The sequence below is a fragment of the Natrix helvetica genome (assembly GCF_964273705.1).
Source record: "Natrix helvetica genome assembly, chromosome: 3".
Lineage (NCBI taxonomy): Eukaryota > Metazoa > Chordata > Lepidosauria > Squamata > Natricidae > Natrix > Natrix helvetica.
Window position 1 is genome coordinate 88,176,450 of NC_138549.1, and position 21,966 is coordinate 88,198,415.

At 35.6% G+C, this 21,966-nt stretch overlaps 1 protein-coding gene across 1 annotated transcript in view; it reads left to right on the forward strand.

Moving 5' to 3' along the window:
- The window catches only part of GLMN (glomulin, FKBP associated protein), a 35,394-nt gene that overhangs the window by 7,063 nt on the left and 6,365 nt on the right, over positions 1-21,966 (forward strand). Inside the window, 13 exon segments of the mRNA XM_081949581.1 lie at positions 2,047-2,166; positions 2,823-2,931; positions 4,202-4,448; positions 5,905-6,007; positions 9,307-9,497; positions 13,053-13,106; positions 13,652-13,682; positions 14,626-14,715; positions 15,707-15,748; positions 15,837-15,910; positions 16,161-16,245; positions 18,522-18,631; positions 20,024-20,087. Of these exon segments, the coding sequence (XP_081805707.1) occupies positions 2,047-2,166; positions 2,823-2,931; positions 4,202-4,448; positions 5,905-6,007; positions 9,307-9,497; positions 13,053-13,106; positions 13,652-13,682; positions 14,626-14,715; positions 15,707-15,748; positions 15,837-15,910; positions 16,161-16,245; positions 18,522-18,631; positions 20,024-20,087 (1,320 nt within the window).

A 21,966-nucleotide genomic window follows, 5' to 3' on the forward strand; every position in this document is an offset into this window, starting at 1 on the left:
TATCTTTGTATAATGTCTGATTACAAACATGTAAAAATAGTAATTATGTATGTTCTTACTGTAAAATGGGGACTAAACATCTTAGTATGTTATTTTAATTTGTTTATTCAGTTTGGATGCTGCTCAATTCCAAATCTGGTGGGTCACATCAATAAATAACAAAAACAGTGGGATGCCAAACATGAGCTGAAGCAAGTACAAATATAACTAGAAAATAATCACAATATGGTAATACAACAACAAAGCAAACATGCAGGTAGTCCTCCACTTATGACTGTAATTGAGCCTGCGAAGTTGATTATACTTGTGATAGTCATAAAGCAGGTCACCAAATGACTGCACTTGATTTTACAACCTTTTTTTGTGGTGGTCATTAAGTGAACAGGGTGGTTATAAAGTGAATGCTGTAGTCATTAAATGGACCATTGTTTGTTATGGGGTGTTATTTTGCCGGAAATCTGAAGTAAAGACATAAACCATGGTTATGTGCTTTGGGGCACTGCCAGCAGCCATAAATTGGGCCAGATGCTGAGCGGCCAAAAGGCAGTCATGTGACCATAGGGAGGGATGTTGGTACTTCAGATCTGAGTTGTAAGTCTCTTTTTCGGGGTCCTTGCTAACTTCATATTGGTTGTAAGTCGGGGACTACCTGTAAAACATCATAAATGGGAACCACTCTACTCCAAGACCTGTATGAATAGCCAGAGTTCTTTGGGGCTTTCAGGAATGTCATCAGGCATTTGATACCCATTCAGAAGGACCAGTGGGAAAGGTCCATGCATGAGTTTGATAAATTTGTTTTTAAGTCAAGCTCCTTGGTGCTCTCTGAGCTTAATTTGTTCTCTTGCAGATGTTTCATTACCCAAACTAGGTCAACATACTGATGATGTTACCTGCAGTAGTTTTGGGTAATGAAATCTCTGCAGGAAAGCAACCAAACTCAGAGAGTACTAAGGACCCCTCATTTCAATCCTGAGCTACAAATATTTTCCTTTATATTGTCTTTGTTCCATATGTTTGATAGTAGCATGCATCCAGTATGTAAGTATTCAGAGTTTTAATGGCATATGGCCATAGCTAACTAAATATCCATAACATGTTTCCTATGTTATTTTGTTAGGAAAAATATTAACTAATCTTGTTAGGAAAAGTATTTACTAATATTTGTTAGGAAAAATATTTCATGTGAAAAGGGATAAATACATAATGAAGATTGGATTTGCATGCTGTAGTAAGCCATGGGCAATTGAATAAATTGTAATTGATTGGGTTTGTACAACATACTAAGCAATAAACCCCTTTTTATGCAGCTCAGTGGTCAAATTGACATAACAGGCTATGGCATAAAACAGATTGCATATTTTAATGCACTGTATAAATTCACTCTATGTTTGAATTTATCATAATAAGTGTATCTATTATAATCAGCCTTCTATAAAAGAGTCTTGTTTGCACCTGAGGCTAAAATCTTATCTTAATGTTGTATGAGCAAACCTGTATTTGTGAAATTCTGTTGCCCAACTATAAGTTTATTTGGGAAGATGCTCTTTAACTGGATTAACATGAGCAGAATGGCATGAAACAAAGATATTTGTTGGCATGAATTGCAATTTGAGATCTTTGAGAAGTAGAAGATACACGGGTATTTCTTGAAATTCTAAAATATTATATGTTTCCTTTTCTTAGACTGTTAAATGCCAAAATAACTGATTTTTTTAATGTGCATATTTGGGGGTGAGAGGTAAAGTTTTTGATTTTAGCATATTCCTCCTAATTTACCACAGGCCTTGAGAACCTGGTGCTTATCATCAGATATTCTGAACTACCACTTCCAAAATGTTCTTTTCTCAATCTCAGTAATTAGAGCTAATGAGCTCTGCAACATCTGGAGGGCATTAGATCATCTATCCTTGTAATGGATTTTGGAGAAGCTTCCTTATTAATGATATGTGACGACATAGAACAGTTTGAATGTAGACCACTCTGTTTGCCTTTGATGTCTATTTTTAATTTTTTTGTCTGCAGCTGAATTTTTTATCTCTACAGGTTATTATAAAAAATATGGGCTGGAATCTTATAGGGCCTATGCTCAGATGTATGCTGAAACAAGGGAAAGATGATGTTGAGAGACAATATTGTATGACAATGCTAGACAAGTTGGTAGAAGTAAGTTGCAACATTTGTACTGTAAGATGCTTTGTAGTAGTGTTTTTAAAGATTGTCCTTTGGTTGTGTTCTTTCATGCTGATATAGACAATAGACATTCTCAGATTTGTAGGCAACTGATCAAGAAATGGGTACAGAACTGAAGAAACTGGAGCATTTAATGTCCCCATTTCCATAAATAGAGTGAAAAGTGTTTTGAGAATATGAATGAATGAAGTGATACTCAAAAGAATAAGAGGAGTGTCAGCCACTTATGTTGCACAATCAGGATTTCTAATAGAACATAATGTAAATTGGCCAGTCAAAACCTCTCATTTGAATTGCTATTGATGTTATTTAAATAGCTAAATAGAATCAATTCTGTTTTCATAGAAGTAGAATGGTGTCGTGTATTTTATTTCACCAGTTATTAAGTAAAAAAAAGTAACTTCATGTGTAACTTTTAAATATCATGCAAAGTATATCCATGTAAAATATCCTTAACATGGTAAAGATGACTACATAAGATAGAAATAAAAAATGAAGTTTCCTTCAAATCTGCTCAATTTCTAGTGGAATCATGACCAGGTAATTATCTTGGCAGCCAAGAAAAGCGGCTTCCCATTATTTTCGTGCAATCTTAGAAGTTTTGTTCTAGCTTTTCTTCTTTCTTGCAGTTGTGCAGTGCAAAAGAGCTTATACTGGGCTTCCTGGAACAGATTGAACAAGCTTCTAGGGAACAGACATCCTCAGTTATTTTACTTCTGCTTAAACCTTTGCAAGAAGGTAACAAGTGTCTTACTTTTCAAACTGTGAATTGATAACAGATGGACTGCTTATTTATTTGCAGCAGAAATACTTGGGAACCCTTAGCCCGATAGCTTATCCAGTTGCAGTTAAGTGGTATCACACAAGGTTCTCAAAAGTCTTCCAAGGCTATAACTGTTGGAAAATACTTAGAGCATCCTTTATAAGTAACAGGTATTACATTTTAGTTTCTTAGAATATGTTCAAATCCACTTAGAGGAAGGAGAGGCTATTGAATCCCACTTAGTCCATTAATCTTTTGAGATGGGTGGAAAGAGAAAGTTCTAGGATTCTGAAAATCGGCCCTTGTATAATATAAGTGAAAATCCTGTTTTTTAGAAAACAATCTAAAATCACTTCTAAATCTCTCCCATTATCCAGGAAGTGATGAACTATGAGGATGGCAATATATTTTATGGTACTAGTTTACTACTTGTTGTTCTGTCCTGTGATTCCAATGAATATGCAGACACAGGCTTGGCTGTCTGCAACAATTAATTACATAGATAAAACCACCCCTTGGCTAGGAGCCTAGAAAGCTATCTTCAAGAAACCAAGATTAAATTTACGGAATGCTTTCTCAACGGCTAGCAAAATGGACTGTTGTTTCCTGCAAAGATTCCCCACCCGTCGCTCCACCTATAAACTCTGGGAAGGGCCACAACCTTAGCCAGCTGTCCCTACTTCCTTCTATGACATCTTCTCCACAGCTGTTCCTTTCTCCTCTCAGCTCTCAGCACATCAGGGACAACCTCCTTCTGTCCTCTTCACTGCTCCCTGACTCAGAGGCCACCTGGTGGCCAACACGCCTCTCTAGTTCCTGCTCTGACTCCAAACACCCTCCAGAGCAGTCCCATAATGGTCTGAGCTGTCAGAGTCCACCAACAGCTCAGACGGCTGCTGCTGGGCCACAAATTATAATCCGATTAATTCGAAGCCACCAATTTTCTAAAAATATGGCGAAATATTGGCTGGTTTAACACCTCCTATTTCACAATTTGCTTTAATTACAGTTTGTTGAACAAGACAAACATGATTCATGTAAAATGAAGCAGAAAACATAGTTCAGACACAGTGTTCAAATGTCATGGCAAACTAAACCAAGCAAATCACATTATGACTTGATAGCTTTGAAGCTAGCTAATGGCTGTTCTTTTCTTAGATCTGTATGCCAAAAGTATCTTTGTGTCTATATACTCAAATAATAAACTTGAATGTTCTCTAACAAGTATTTTGCTTTTTTTTTTAGCACTTCTTAAACTGAATACTAAGAAAGCCTATTCAGTGGGGTTGTCACTGTCTACCATTTTGAGCCAACTTTCCCTTCTGCCCATTCCTTACACAAAACAGCAACTGCAAGAAGACCAGCATGGACTTTGCCAGTGCCTCAATGCTCTAGCACAGTTTGTCAGACCATTTGTCCTTGAAATTGTTCAACACATGGAGATCATATCAGGTGGCAATTGCAACCATCTAAAGGAGGAACTACTAGGATTGTAAGTAAACCACTTTCTTTCGTAGGGGCTGTGTAAAAAAATCCAGCACCATAGGTTTTACAGCTACTTGCAAAGTTGCAAGTAGCAATTTCAGAGACAGATCTGCAAAAGAAAATGCCAGTTTTGGCTGCTCTTCCACCCTTTTTTCTACAACAAATGCTAATTTTATTGTAAAAGTGCACAGTTGTCTCAATGACGGGCAAGAAATAGTTATAGAGGACAGGACCATGTTGATCATAGAGTGTGGACATTAAAAAACCGGCCACATTTCAATTATATTGTAAGATCCCAGAATATGTTTAAGCCCAGACAGAGCCAAAATAAGAACTTAAACGGAGGCTTGAGAAAGAATCAGCATTTAATCTTTGATCAAAGTTTAAGTCTGGGTCAACGGTTCCAACACATACTAGAGGATATGCAAGGAAGAGCTACACTTAGAGAAAGTAGTATTCCCCTTCTTATATAGTTAGAAACATAAGTAACTCCCCAATGGCCCAGATCAAATGTGTAGGTTTTAGAGTTGTGGGGCAACTCCAACCTGAGATATGTGCTAAGGCCTAGATTGCAGGAAGAAGGTTGCAGGAAGGAGATTTGATCAAATGGCAGGAACTAATGTTTGACAATTACCAGATGCTTTTCAGAGGCCTAATATATCAGGAAGTTAGTTACAGGAAACAAATGTATAATATATGATACATGTGTTACAAGAAACAAATGTTTACATATGTGTGTTACAAATACAAAAGTTTCCAGAATAACAGGTTTCTATTAATTTTAGTATACCAGTATTTTATATTCTGGTATTATTTAGTATATCCTTATTACTATTTCCCTATAATATCATCATGGCCACAGTCTTAACTTTTTCTACCATATGTATAGAAATGCCAGAGGCTGCTTCTTAGCCATCATTTTTTAGCTGGAAAAGAAATCAGTGTAAAACCTAATGTTTGAGTTCATACTTGTGCTAAACTCACTGCAAACTGTTTCACTAATATGTTGCATGAAATTGTTTTGTAAATCATGATTCATAGTTTAGCACAGGTAAACCAAGGCAATAGGGCGTATTAAGCAAAACATCAATTCTTGTCTATTTGTGAACTTTTGTTACTTTTTTTGTGTTTTTAGTTCTTTTTATTAAAGCTCAATTACTTTAGTTCTATTGTGAAATTACTAGCTTCATTTTCATTATAGCCAAAATATACCAGCTATGTCTTAACTCATATTTTGGGAGGAGAGAGGGATTGAGATACTGGCCCACAATGTTTCACTACTTTCATGTTGATTCTGGATAATACTAATAGATTCTGTAAAGAAAAGTTTGAGATTACGTAACTCTTTCTTTTTTGGCCATTTCACTTAGTTCTAAAATACCTCACATAACAAAGCCTGTGATTCTGCTCTTATTATTTAGTGTCTTGACTGATTCTCTGATATGCTCTACTTTTGTTTTCAGTTGCCTGAAAAGTTTAAAATATCCATTGCTAATGGCAGAGCTTGACCCATTGCCCGAAGAGATGGCTGAGAATCCCTTAAGGCAGTTTGCAGCTGAGATAGTTGTAAGTCCACTTTGGGCGTGTTATCTTCTTTTTCTGCCCAGTTGTAAATAGAGTTAACAGTTATTTGTAAAATGATTTGCAAACTTTGGCTTCCTATGTGTATTTATCAAGTTTTATGAACTCCTGAAGGCAGGGTGATTCAGATAAGGGAACTATAAAGAGTCCCTTGTGGTGAAGACATGTGAAGATAGTACAAATGAATTTCACTTTACCATGCCGAAAGAAGTCCTGATGAGAGTTTGTTCTATGCAGCATAACTAGTAGTATCTGCTGGAGGGGAATCACAAGCGGTGGTGAATCACAAACACATGGTTATGCCATCTCAAAGATGTGTGTTTCGTATATAGATGGCATTATTACATAAGCATGCCATTTGTGCAGTGCCCTCAGAATGTTATTTTTTGCATCATTGCTTGCTTATACCATATTCACTGCTGATCTGATTATTTACTACAGTATACATTTGTCTATGTGCTTTTCATATCAACATGAGCTTACATATACAATTGACTTACTGGTACTGCCACACCCACAAAGCCACGGCCACAGAACCGGCAGTAAAAGAAATTGAATCCCACCACTGACCCTGTGTGTTTAGGGGAGGTAGTCATTCAATTCTTCAGCTTGGTTTGCATTCAGTCTGAACTTCCTTTCTAAGCCCAGATTTAACAGGAAAAGATGCTTGGGTTAATCTCACAACCTACATGTAGTTTGCAGATCAGTGACTAAACCAGAATAATAATTATAATAGGGGGCGCATTGGCTCAGTGGTTAAGGACGCTGAGCTTGTCAGCTGGAGAGCTGACAGCCCAGTTTGAGACCCGAGCTATCTCCATGCATCAGGGTGAATTTCTGTTACAGGTGAAACTCGAAAAATTAGAATATCGTGCAAAACTTCATTTATTTCAGTAATGCAACTTAAAAGGTGAAACTAATATATGAGATAAGACTCATTACATGCAAAGCAATATAGTTCAAGCCGTGATTTGTCATAATTGTGATGATTATGGCGTACAGCTCATGAAAACCCCAAATCCACCATCTCAGAAAATTAGAATATTACATGCAATCAACAAAACAAGGTTTGTACATAGAACAATATTGGACCTCTGAAAAGTATAAGCATGCATATGTAAGCAACTTTTGCATCTCATTTGGAAACCAAGAGTATGGAGGAAGAATGGAGAGGCCAATCAAGCACAGTAATTCCATGGTCATTGAACCAGGTTTTGGTGCTTCTGGCAAAAGTTGATCTCATCAGAAAAGAGTGACTTTAGACCACTGAGCAACAAGACTTTGGACCATTGTGCTTCATTAAGACCAGGGTCAATGCAGCCGTCTACCAGGAGATTTTGAAGCACTTCATGCTTCCTTCCGCAGACGAGCTTTATGGGGATGCTGACTTCATTTTCCAGCTGCCCACACTGCCAAAAGCACCAAAACCTGATTCAATGACCGTGGGATTACGGTGCTTGATTGGCCAGCAAACTCGCCTGACCTGAATCCCGTAGATAATCTATGGGGCATTGCCAAGAGAAAGATGAGAGACATGAGACCGAACAATGCAGAAAAGCTGAAGGCCGTATTGAAGCATCCTGGTCTTCCATAACACCTCAGCAGTGCCACAGGCTGATAGCTTCCATGCCACGCCGCATTGAGGCAGTAATTGCTGCAAAAGGGGCCCAAACCAAGTACTGAGTATATGCATGCTTATACTTTTCAGAGGTCTGATATTGTTCTATGTACAGTCCTTGTTTTATTGATTGCATGTAATATTCTAATTTTCTGAGATGCTGGATTTGGGGTTTTCTTGAGCTGTACGCCATAATCATCACAATTATGACAAATCACGGCTTGAACTATCTTGCTTTGCATGCAATGAGTCTTATCTCATATATGAGTTTCACCTTTTAAGTTGCATTACTGAAATAAATGAACTTCTGCAAGATATTCTCATTTTTCAAGTTTCACCTGTACTTGCCTCAGCTCCTGTGTACCTAGCCATTCGAAAGCATGCAAATGTAAGTACAGCTCTTTTAAAACTCAGACACAAACTGATAGACTAATAACACCAGAAAACAAAATACTATAAACACAAATCCAGGTCTAAAATGTTTGTTAGAGATAGTGTTTCCTCAGCTTTCTTTTCTTGGCTAATTTTATTTATTCAATTTGTTTGCCACCATCTCTCCACAAGGTGACTCCATACACTCCATCCCTGTGATTCCTGTCTCCATAGATTGCATCCTTCAGCTGAAGTTTCAGAAACAAATTGCTTAAGGTTGTGATGATTCCTGAGAGACATTTAGGTCATATTTCAGTGTTTCCCTCATTTCCTATCCCAAGGAACTTTAATTTTAATAGAAGAGAAAAATAGGTCAGGCATAGACTGTGGATTTCTTGGTGCTGTCTGAGCTTGATCGTTTTCTTGCAAACGTTTCATTACCCAACTAGGTAACATCAGTGGGAGTGTGGAGTCTGCTGCCTGTTTTGCTTAGTTTTGCTCTTGCCACAGTTCCTGGCAGTTCCAGTTACAGGCACTCTGTTTGCCTAAAGCCTTCCACTTGAGCATTGCTTTTCTCTGCTTCTCAACTTAGAAAAACCAGTTCATCTTTTTCCTTTCTGCATTATCCTAAAACTTTTCCTCCCCTCCTTTTTCTCCCAAGCATTCTTCTTAAGTATTCTCCACTTTCTTTCAACCCAAAGTCTTTATATCCAGCAACGAGGAGTAAAGGATGTTGGGCATGCTCCAGATTTTTTGAAATGATTGAGAATCTCTTTCACTTTGTTCTCTTTGCTTGCCCTTCTGCAGACACGTACGGCATATCACCATAAGAGGGAGATGTTTCTTCACCTCTCTTACTCGGTGAGACTAGATTCCAAATGAGTGGATTTTGGATCTAGGTAGCTAAAAAAGGAAAGATCATAGATCTATTTCCTTTGTGTCTGTGCTTATATTTGAAGTCATTATGAACTTCTTGCTCTGGCATCTGAGCTATGTTGTTTAAAGCCTGAGGATTTTGATTTTCATGAGGCACAAGGCTGGCACATTACTACGCTATTATATGCAGTAAAAACTATGAACGTCCTTGAAATATTATATAAAGAGATGAGATATTAAATAAGGAAGGCACATATATTTTTCTTCTTTATAATAGTTTTAGGGGAAGTGAAATTCATGCTTAGACATTATGTCTGGGTCAATATGTTTCAGTATTAAGATACTTAATCATGAAAATCAGTATTGCATTTTGGTACCTCTTTATTTGCAGTAGGAGATATTTTGTTTCTTTTAACAGGGAATTTTAGCGGATATTAAAGAATTATTTCCACAAGTGCGTTTTCAGCCAATATATAAACGTGAAAACTGGGATGATGAAGACATATCGGAAATGAACAAGGAACAATCTTCAGATGCTTTAGCGTGTCTATCTTACATAGTATTTGTTCAGGACTGCTTTGGTGTTGACTGCCTCCCAGTAGTATTCAAGTAAGCACAACATTGCTTTTATTTTTGTTGGCTTGGAAATTACTATTTGGCTAAATGGCTGAGGCATATAAGACTCTGTATTCCAGACCAGCTCAGCAGGGATACTTAGCAAAAGATCATTCTCATTTAGGGGGACGAAATTAAGGATCAGGTGATGGACAAGCAGACAAGAACTATTTAAGGGAATAACATTTACACCAGGCCCCAAAGGCAATTTAGTATATACTTTATTTTAAATGTTCAGATTGGTTACCATACGCTTTTCAATAGTTCTTTACTTGTTTGATGCATGACCTTTGAACATTCCTAAGTACAGTTGTAGTTTCTCTGAAAAAAACCACCAATAAAATGTAGTGGTTGGCATACAGTAGCTAACTTTGGTATACCCTGCATATAGTTTTTGAAAGATACTAATTTTAGTGGATTTTTAAACCATCCCTTCCTTCCATAAGAGCATGAAGATTTGGTTCTGTCAGTTGGCTTGGAGCTCCAATGGAGGGGTATCATATTGGAGGTGGTGGATAGCGTAATAACGGATCCAAAGCCCCCTTTGCATCATACTCCCTCTCTCTACCTTTTTAACTAGGTTTATTTTTTATACTATTACATTTATATATACATACATACATACATACATACATACATACATACATACATAATATAAATGCACAATATACCTATACGTACACATTTAAATGTATTTATATTCGATAGCAGCTTTATATAGTTTTATCTTTTAATATTGTAGCTGCTAAGAGTCACTGTGCGGTAAGGTGGGTGGCTAATGGATTTTACAAATAAATCAATAATCGCATACAAGTAGTATAAAAATTAGTAATAGTTGAGAAAAAAGGTCATACCTTTAATTTTATTTAAGCTACTGCTAAGTAAATCAAATGCCTAAAGGTAAAAGTAATATCTAATCTGAAATATTCAATTCTATTGTCAGATATGAAAATAGAGTCAACACAAAGTACAAATCCTAAATTTTTACCTACTTCTTTAGGAAGTTATCAATTGGCATGATATTAGATTTATTGTAAAAGTATTCTAATCCCAAAATATTTTCCAAACAGCTACCATATTTTTCAGAATATAAGAAGCACCCTTTTACCTCAAAAAAGAGGCTGAAAATCTGGGTGCGTCTTATACACTGAATACAGCATTTTTTGCCTCCTGAAGCCCCGCCCTCTTCACCAAAATGGCAGTGCATAGCCTTATGGAGGCTCTTAGAGAACTCCTGGGGCCTGGGGAGGGTAGAAATGAGTGAAAAATGGCCCGTTTTTTGCCCCCCTAACCTCCAGCAGCACTTTATAAGCTTCCTAAAGGCTATGCATGCAATTTTTTGACCAAAAACAGGCACATTTTTGCGAAAAATGGGCAGTTTGTTGCTCGTTTTTGCCCCCCTCCCCCCAGGAGCACTCTGCAAGTCCCCTAAAGGCTATTCATACCTTTTTTTTAAAAACAGGCCCATTTTCATGAAAAACGGGCCGTTTTTGGGAGGTTTGCAGAGTGCTGTGCCAGCAGAAACAAAGTCTTAGGTGCTGCAGATTGTCAGCGATTTCCTTCTCCAGCACATGGATAAATACACCTGGAAACATCTACCTACCTACCTACTCCCTCCCTCTCTATCCCTACCTACCTACTGTATTTCTCTCTCTCTCTCTCTCTCTCTCTCTCTCTCTCTCTCTCTCTATCTCTCTCTCTCTCTCTCTCTCTATCTCTCTGTATCTATCTATCTATCCCTCTATCTACCTACCTACTTTCTCTCTCTCCCTACCTACCTACCTACTTTCTCTCTCTCCCTACCTACCTGTCTTTGCCTCTTCAAAACCTTGGTGCGTCTTATACTCCGGTGCTCTTATACTCTGAAAAATATGGTATATAGTTTCCACAATTTTAAATAAAAATAATTTATAAGTACCAGAAATATAATCAGTAGGTAGCACTGACATACATTCAAAATCAGGTCTGCACAGTCCTTGAATGTGGCAAGATTGTTTTATTAAGTGTCTGAAAGATTACTATATTAAAATTAGCAAAAAGTGTGGGCATTCTTGGCATGTGTCCTGTCTCGTTTTTATTATCCCTTTAGGATTATCTCCTCCATAATAAAAATGGGACAAAGTTACTTCCTTTTACGGAAATAAATTGTAAAGAAAATCCAATTTCTTTATCACTTGTACCAGAAACTTGAATTATATATTTTCAAAACCTTTTTCTGCATCTAATGATGCCAAAAACTGCTGCTTCATTTTCTTTCATTGTGGAATTATAATAAATCTACTAGTAGTCTGATATGCCCTTTCATAAATCCAGATTGTGCAGGATGAATTAATGAAAGTAATGCTTTCGTTAAGCTTTGCCAAAGTAGCTGTTTCTGGAAGATTAGTTCTATTTAAAAAGGCTTCCCTCTGGGACTTACAATATTTCCAGAATATATATTCTTATAAAATTCAAAAAAATGACAATTAGTTTCTGCTTGATCACTATGAATTATCCCTATGTATCTCTTATTGTTGTTGTCTTTGTTCCAATTGTTTTAAATGAGAAGTTAATAGTGTAGCAGATTTCTCCCTTCACCATAAAACTGCTTAATATGCTGTAATAACTATTCAATTTTTAAAGTATATAATTGATCAAACACCAATTAAGTTGATCTAAAGCACAATGTGCTTCCAGAATGCATATCTTAGCATACATGGTTAAATTGTCATATAGAAATCCTTTAAAGGCTCTGTATAGTTGGAAAAAAATCCATTTTTTATTGTTGATCTTAGGTTTGTCTATTGTAATATTACTTCCATTAGTTGAATTTTTTCCCCATGATCAGCGATATTACTTGCTTGTGATAAGTAATTGTAATTTTCACTAATTGAGCATCCATCAAGGTCCTTAGAAATTATGCCATCATGAACATGTGTCACAGACAAAAAAGTATAGCCTTGCTTGTTTGAATATAACTGCTATTAGATTACACTTTTGGATGTAAGTTTGAAAGTTATTCTAACTCTACAGACTCCCCACCCCCCACCCCCGAAGTCTTGCCTCACTTCACTAACAACCAAAATTAAATCAAATTCCCTAGGAATGATAATCTGCCCAACTTAATAATTCAAATAAATTTGCAAAACAGTTATGTTAATGTTATATCATCTTCAATTTATAAACATCTTCTCCAGACTTAGTTATGCCTCTGATTTAACCAAAGAAAAATCAACAGTGTAAATATTTATTGTGAGGAATGGTGATTGCACTAACTTTTGGTTAAAATACAAATATTCTAGCAGTTGAGACCTCTTCATCACTGTCAACAAATATAATGCAAATGTCATATAATACAAGCTCCAATTAGCCTTTCTATTTATCAGCATGTTTATGAATAGTTATGTATTATGGTAGGAACCATAGTCATAACTGAAGAACAGTCTTCCTGTTTTTATATGAATAAACAAAAGAAAGAAGAAAGGGATATTATTCTCATTGTTTAGATATTAAAAGTGACTGCCTTTATCTGATAAATTATTCTTACATGTATATATCTCTCTTTTGTAGCCCATCATATATTTTGCAAAGCAATATGGTACATATTAGAGCTCTGTTGAAAAGGTAAGTACGCACTGTTTCTTGTTTATTTCACATGTTTCCAAAGATTTAAAATACAGTGTTAGGGGGAAAAATAGGGCAATTAATAGTAATTTGTTTGGAAACAAGGAACATGTATACTTCAATCTTATTTGGCTAAATTGTGTTTTAGTTCATATATTTAACGAACTTCGTATGAAGGCTTGATTTTACAGAGTTGGCATTAGTTTTAATATTTAAAGTTGAGTTTGCCCTGAACTATAAAAGCTCTCTCCTTAACACTTGGATTTGAGAACATGTGTACAGTATTCCATTTCAATAGTTGTGATAGGACTTGACAAGACATGCTGTCATGTGGATAGCTGGCCTTGAAAAATATGATCCAATAATTCTGTCCTTACCTCTATAATCTATTCTCAGAATAGGTTTAATTTTGAAGGTTTGTGCTGGTCTTGTTATGGAACAGATCATGTACCTTGAAAACATTACATTGGTGACAAGAATTTGACACTGTTTCTGAAAAAGACAACAAAATAAAAACTTTAACAAACTAGTTATTTATTTTGCAGGACAGAAGAACCTGTTTTATCAAAAGGACTTGTAAGTATATAATATGCAATTATTTTTCCTTGTGTTCTCAGAAAATAAAAGTTCATTCCAACTTTCTTTAAAATTGAACACGCTTTATAAGCAAGCTTGAATTCATGTCAGCTTGCTTGAAAATGAATCAGATTGAATTTTTAGGTTCAATTACGCTGAATTACTCTAATCTGACATCTAATTTCATGGGTGGTTAATAAAGGCTCCTCAACCCAAGCTTGACTTCTGGTGCCTATGTAGTTTTTGTAGCAACAGTATGAAAGTGATTTACCACGGCCACTGCTTTCATCTAGTATGCATTTTCAATTTCCAATTTAATCTGGGATTTTTTTGAAGGTCTCTAGTCCAAATATTCATTACATTCAACCTCACTTAACTTTTTAAAAAAATAGTCCAAGTTAAACCAGATGCTTAGATATATACTACATGGATTTTACTTATTGTTACAGTATAACAGTATGAAATTATTCCTGGAAATATAATTCTTGTTAATGGGTGTGGTTGTGTAAGGTGTCATGTGCCATATCTAACAAAGAAATTGCCATAGTCAAAGCAGACTCTTTAGCTGGGTTTGCACACATCCTGAAGTTATAGTGTAGTTTGAACTTAAGATTTTGAATGAGTTGAGTTATTGTGACTTATAAAACAGATCAAGATTAGAACAATCTATTTACCTGTTATAAAATTAAGCTATAAAGCGTGGTTTACAGATGGTTGGATTTACGCTATGAACTACATTCTTATAAATTGCTGAAGTTGCTTGATTGCAGCAGTTTAAAAATTGGATAATGTAAACAAAGGAGAAGAATTGATTATTCTCCATAAGGAATCTGAATACATTTAAAAATAATATACTTCCAGTGTTCTGTTCAATATTTGGGGATTAATATACTGGGAGAAGTGCCCATGGTTTTTAAAATTAATATATCAATTTAACTTATAGGCTCTTTTGGAGAACTGTCTCCTGAGATTGGAAAATAATGGCCTTTTTCTTCAGTATTTGGAATTTGAAGGTTGTATTACAGCACCTCAGGTAATGTGGGAAAACCATAAACCTTTAATTACACGAATGCATTGGGTTGATATTTCTCAAGCATCTTAAGATGATTGTCAATAGTATTTATTTAGTGCTGTAATGGGACTAATTAAACTAGGGGTGTCCAAACTTGGGAACTTTAAGACTTGTGGACTTCAACTCCCAGAATTCCCCAGCCAGCCATGAAGTCCACAAGTCTTAAAGTTCCCAAGTTTGGACACCCCTGAATTAAACAGACTAATACAATGAAGGTCAAACCCCCCCATTTTGTTAAAGAATTTAGTACGTTTTTATTCTTGTGTTGTTTCTGTCATTTTAATAGAAAAATCATCTTTACATTCCAAAATTTATATGGAGCAAAAATAGAGCTCTGTCTCCAGACACTAATGCTGTACTGCACTATATGCTTTCTACTTAGATAAAATTAACTAATTCTGCTTCTCCTAAAGGAGAGGTGAAAGTGATCAAATATTGTAAGTAGGCACCAGTTTTTATTTCAATATCATACAGAGAACATGAAGTATTGAATAAAATATTTTGTATCCATATTTGGGACATCAGTCCACATTTTAAAGTACGAATATCAGTTGGCATCTATATTGGATGTTAAAAAATTAAAGCGGCGTGAAAGGCCAAATTGATAGTGTTGTGATATTAGAAGCAAGAGTTTTTGCACATGGTACAGTACTGGATTCGGCTTTTTCTAAACATCTGCTATAATTTTCTCGCTGACTATGGTATACAATATTGGGCTTGATGTTTCGAACACTTATTCCATAATACACTTCTTTCTGCCTTTGTTGTAAATCATATTCCACCTTTCCTTCTCCAATATGTAGTGTGGCTTAAGAAAGGAGTCTCTTGTTTTTGTGAGTTAAAGATGGTTCCCATTGTACCTCATAATTAAATTGCCCAACTATTTTTTAGGTTAAGTCTAACATATATTATTGCTGGAATAATTTTTATTTTGTATTGTTTTTAATGGCAGGATTTGGTCAAGATTATGACTCAATGCCCTTTTGAATCTCTGGTATGTAATAGTTTTCTATGACTTTTAAAATTGTTGGGTTTAAAATGCATATAAATCTCACCTGTTCCATATTTGTGTTTCTATGTAGAGAAAGAAGAGCTTTAAGATTTTGCAGCTTTATTTAGATAAGTTTGATGAAGAGGGAAAATACATATTATTTAGGTACGTCTCATATTACTAAGTATTTTAACCGAAAATGTAGCTAGTGTGACTGTAGTACTAGTCTTTTATACATTCAAAATACAATCTTTAAGAAAAATGATACCTGATTTAGGTTTTCCACAATTTTAGTCTGAAAATTCCATCAGTCTCAGTTGGCATGCCAATTATCAGAAATAATGAAACCACAAGGATGGAGAAAAATGAATTGGAGCATAATTTTTCTTTTCTTTCTTGGGTCTTCTGGTTACAGATGTTTATTGAAGACGAGCAACCATTCTGGCGTGGAAGGACACATTATTCAGAATATTAAAAATCAAATTGATTTGTCCTTAAAGGTGAGGAAAACTAATGAAGGCAACATAAGCAAAGGAGAGAGATTTAAATCAAATTTGGAATGTAAGAAGCACAATGTTGTAAATGCAGACTGAGGAGAACAAATCAATTTTTATTAGAAGCACAAAAGAAATTACCAACTTATCATACTTTATGCTACATTGTATCATAATGGATTGATTTGTTCTATGATCCATTTGTTTTCTTCTTATTTAACATTTTCAGTACACTTGTGATGGAATGCAATAGGCTGGATTTCCAGGAGGGAGGGGGTACATTGTAGAGGAATAAGAGGCAGCTGAATCCAGATGTTTTGTGTGAGAGGAAGAAAGGGAAGGCAGCTCCTTCCTAATAGTACTCAGAGTCTTTGGTAGAGACAGATGCTAGAGAGCTTAGTCTGGCAAAATTCTGTAGGTGGGTGTAGAGAAAATAAAGAAATGAGCTTGAAAGTATCATCATGTCATTCTTGGGGCTTGGGCTTGACAACACTTCAGTCAACTAATTATTACTGATAATGAATAATGCTAAAATAGAAATACCTATTTCTTCTATGCTGTCTGCTAAAATACATATATTTTCAGTGGGTCCAGGTAACTAAAAGAATAATGGAAGAGCAGAATAAAGTATTCAAGTAAATATTTGTAAAAGGAACTACGATTTATTATCCTTCTGGTTAATGAAGGTTAACAATACAGAACAAATTAATGTTTAATTAAAACTGATGATAAACAGCTTAACAAATCCACATAGATACTAAGTGCTATAGTATTAAAAAAAAGTTCAATTCTCAACTGAGATTTCAGCAGGTGCTTTAGGTGGTAAGAGAATTTTCAGCTATTGCAGGATTGTGAAAAGATCTTTGGGCTTCATTCAAAGATTTGAGAACAAAAATAACTGGATGCCTCATATTTAAAAATTTCTCTGAAAAGTATGATGTATCCTTGTAACAAATGTGTTTCTATGTTAGTGAATTGCCTTAACATAATCTGGGCAAAGCATAATACTGGATTTATTCTGTCCTCATTCAAATAAATGGCTAAAGCTTATCAACTGAACAAAAAAAGGAAATGCTGGAATGCAATGGGTTCTCTAGCAGATAATATTCTGGCAGACTTAATTCTTCCATATATTAGTGCTTCTATAAAAAGCACTAAAAAGAATTTTTCCTCTCTCACTCTGAAGTTCCTATCATGCTTAAATTAAACTGAAAAGCTGTGAAACTTCCCCAGCCCTCCAGCCAATATAACCCTATTGAGTTGTTTAATTTTGTAGTTACAGAGTGAACATTAGTTTTGATATATCTCCCCCCTCCAGCCCCTAATTTATATAAGGTCAGGCATCATGTCTCTGCAACTATCTTTACTATTATTATTATTAGTAGTAGTAATAGTACCATTGAAGCTATGAACATATGTGAAAGCAGAATAAAAATAATTACTTGTTTCTGGTTTAGTGATCATCTGGATATTAAAACTGCATGGCATGTCAGAATACGCTCTGATTATCTGTCTTAGTTGACACTCATTTTTCTTTTCAATACTTTTCATGACCTCATTTAAAAGTGAGATTTTTGAATAAATAGTTTTTACAAATCTTGAAAAATGTGGGTTGAACCATGTAAATTAAAATACATTTAGGATATTTTATGCAATGAATTCCAAATATGACATTTGGGTTTTATTGTTGTAAACCTAAATGAAGATAAGGCCTGTTTAACTATATCTATCTACATACTACTAAAACTCCAGTCTGTCTGTCTGTAACCTTCAGTTACCCGAAATGGTGCATCATAAGGCAACAGTTTTTGAATCATAGTATCTCAAAAGAATGTGTACAGAATCTGGGACCCATTAATCCTGTGGAATTGAAATTTCAAAGATCTTCAGACCCGTTGATTTGCAAACTTGTGGTGACTGCAATAATGCCATAGTCAGCTATCAACAAGGGTCACTTGTTTGTGATTTCTGAAATTCCCTGCCAGCCTCTCATGACAATGCTTCAAAAAGCTTTTGTTGCCCTGCTCCTGGTCATTCTGTTTAGAAAAGGAACTACCTCTGGAAGGATGACCCAATGGCTCATCAAGTTTAGGCTATGCACAGTGCTTTTGGAATTCAATTTAAATTGAGAGAAAGAAGCAATTAAGGAAAGAGATTAAATAGAATTACAGGTAGTTGGAATAAAAAAGTAAATTTGTTTTCTGAAACCTTTTAGCTATAATAGTAATGCAGGTAGCATATGAAGCACTTACTACTGTTTCCTGTGTTATTTTCCCCCCCAGAGGGAAGAAGGCAGCAAGTTTTTTACTGGACTCCAGCTGGTCTCTCTGTTGGACATGGTGTTCTCACTTCCTGAAGGTGCTGAAACTGATCTTCTCCAGCGCTCAGACAGGTGAGATGTGACAAAGATCACATAAAAGTATCTCTTTGTAGAGCTAGTCCTCGATGTATGACCATAATTGATGTTGGAATTATAGTTGTAAGTCAGTGTGATTGTTAAACAGGTCACCAGGTAACCACAGCCAATTTTATGATTTTTTGTTTTTGTGGCGATGATTAAGTGAATACCATGTTTATTAAGCCAATCCATTTTATCCAATGGGCATTTTTTTTGCTAGAAACCAAAAATAAAGGCCAGAAACTGATAAAAACATAGAAAATCGTGGTCACGTGATCCTGAGATTCTGACCATGAAGGTGAATTGGTTCCAAAATGCCCAAAATGTGATCATGTGATTGCAGGGGAATGTGTGGCTATTAGAACTTGGAAATCAGGCTGTAAGTACCTTTTGTGGGGGAGGTCACTCTTAACTTTGAACAGTTGCTAAGCAATTGGCCATTAAGAAAGGGCTACTTGTAAAGGGCTGTGAAAATAACCTTGAAGAACAGGACTAAAAACTGCAGCAAAAGCAACTGTCAGATTTTTAAAAAGTGAGTGCAAAGCAAGAGTGGAATTTGAGAAAATGTCTCCAACTTGACTCTCCATAGTTCTCTCTAGGATAAAGACAGGCAGTGGGAGGCACATTCAGGCGTGCAGAGTTCTGTTACTTCAACCCTATAATGAAAATTAGTTTTAGTATCCATAACTTTGGTGTTTAAGCCTGGTCTGTCTCGAAGGGCTGACCTTCTCTGAGGTATTTGATTAAGGTTCTTATAATTTGTTAACAAAATAACTTTTGCTAAAAGAGTTATTTTGCTTATTTGAGGTTTCACTGGAGTTTATAAGCAAATTATGAATTCGTGGTGCCAAAAAGGCACTATTAAATCAAAAAGATAATCTGTTAAAAATCTCTTGAATAATTGATTCACTAATCCAAATATGTCATTTTGCCGTTGCCATTCACTTAATCAGAACATTTATTGAGATGCTAACTATGAAGCCATTCAAATGTGTTGCAGATGTAATGCTGCATATTATAGATATACATTTGACAACAAGTGTGAAGCATATGTTATTTGTAGGAACTCAACATGTGCTCAGCACTCTTACTAAGGGTGAAAAATTGAGTCAGGGTACGAGGCTGCTAGGTAAGCTGCAAAAAAAATTCCTAGTAGAGTGTAAAGATCAAAATGTTGTTACTGTTATTGGTCAGTAGTAATAAATAAAATATCTGGAGGAATACACATTCATGCAAGGGAAATAATAAGAATCCTTTGTAATACAGTAATTTTTCTGTATTTGATGAAAAATTTATGGAATTGAGAATAGTTGTCACAAATTAATATATCAATACTTGATGAATAACATTTTATGTAGCTGACTATTTGACATTTCTGATTTTCAGAATAATGGCCTCACTGAATTTGCTGAGATATTTATTTATTAAGGATAATGAAGATGACAATAAGGTATTGTTTTAAGAAAAACATTATTCTGTAATGATTGTATGGAAAAAGGTTACGTTGCAAAGATTGATCGTAAACCTTTGAAAATGGTACAGCTGAAATGTATTGAAATATTGGATTATTCTTGAATTTATTAATCAACTTTAAAAACTGCTCCTTTCTCTCACAGCAGGTTTCTGGGTGATATACAAGTAAAATATAAAAGTGTATATAAAATTATATTAAAAGGCAAACATAGTTAATATTCAGAATCAAAATACGAGGGGAAGGGTGTTGAGGGCACTTACCAGAGCCATGGCTTTGTGCTTCTATGGGAGTCCCAAGCAAGGAGACAGAAATTCTTCCTTTCATTTGCATGTTTTAGAAATTCAGATTACAATTTTATTTGTGTTTTTTGAATAGCCACATATAACAATTCTTTTGAGTGATCCAAGAAACATCTTAAAATCTTTCCGCAATTTGTATCTCATGTAATGATTCCCGCATGTGTCTGCGTTATTATTATTATTTAACAAAAGATATTTCATTATACAGTTAGAAGAGAAAGCTATATCTTTTTCCAGTCTGTGTATGGAGAAAAACAGCATTAGGAGCAGTTTATTTGTGCAAACTTTGTTTCAAAACAATAATTTTTAGTCCCATGAAAAATGATGAAGAACTTTGCTTTTCAAAGTCCTGTTGCAACTTCATTCTCTAAACAAGTTCAGTTTGAACTGAATTCTCATGGTATAATTTGCTTAAGAACCCCATCTGGTGCGGTGATTAAAACACCAGGCTAGAATCTGGGAGACTGTGAGTTCTAGTTCCTCCTTAGGCACAAAGCCAGCTGAGTAACCTTGGACCAGTCACCCATTCTCAGCCCTAGGAATCTTCAGCTTCCAAAATCTTTTCAAGAAAACTGCAGGGATTTATCCAAGCATTTGCCAGGAGTCAACATTGACTCAATGGCACACACAGAGAGATTTGCTAAAAGGAATAGCATGATTGGTCTGCATATATAAAATATCCATATTTAATCAGTCTATTGTGAATAATTCCTGATACAGAAATTGAAATGCCATCACTGCAGGAGTTTCTTTTCTCTCTCCTATCCATTTGCTCTAATCCTCCCGATTAAGCCTGTTTGAGAATCTGCCCTCCTTTCCTCTGAGAATCGTTATAGCGGTTCTTAACATACCCTCTCTTAGGTAAGATGTAGAATCGAGGATGCCTCAAGACAATAAGAAGGGTAAATTTAGCATTTCAAGCAAATCTTTTGAAATCACCCAAGGGAAAGAAGAAAGAGGGGAGCAAAGGAGCCAGGACACAGCAATATAATTGCTGCTGGTAAATTATGCTTTACCAAACAGTCCTCCAGAGCTAAATCTGTTCTGCTGGAAGGTTGATAGCTGTCAGGAGCCTTTTTTCAGAGTTCAAGTCTGCTCCAGCAGATATTTTATGCCTCTCAAGCAGCAAGGAGGATATTGCCTCCATTTCTGAATTATTTACTGCTCTTCTGTACATTCATCTCCTTTTTTGTTGTTGTTGCAAGCTTTACTCCCTGACCTGATTTTCAAATGTGCTTCTTTCTGTAACTAGTCAGTCAACATAAACAAGTAATGCAAGCTATCTGACATCCCGGTTCTATTAAAAACAAATTACTGTAATTGCCCTGAAGTAATGTTGATTACTGAAGTGTACAACCTTGCATTCTGATTCTAGCTGTATGTACTAAGAAATCAAAACTGGGCTTTAACTGGATGGTTTCAAGTTTACTTCATCGGTTAGGCATGGTTCAGATTCACTTGGAAACTCTGGGATTCTAATACAAGATTGTACGTTTAATGTTTCATTTCAATAGCACATGCTGGATAGCCTGTGTCTACTAGAAGGTTAATCTTAT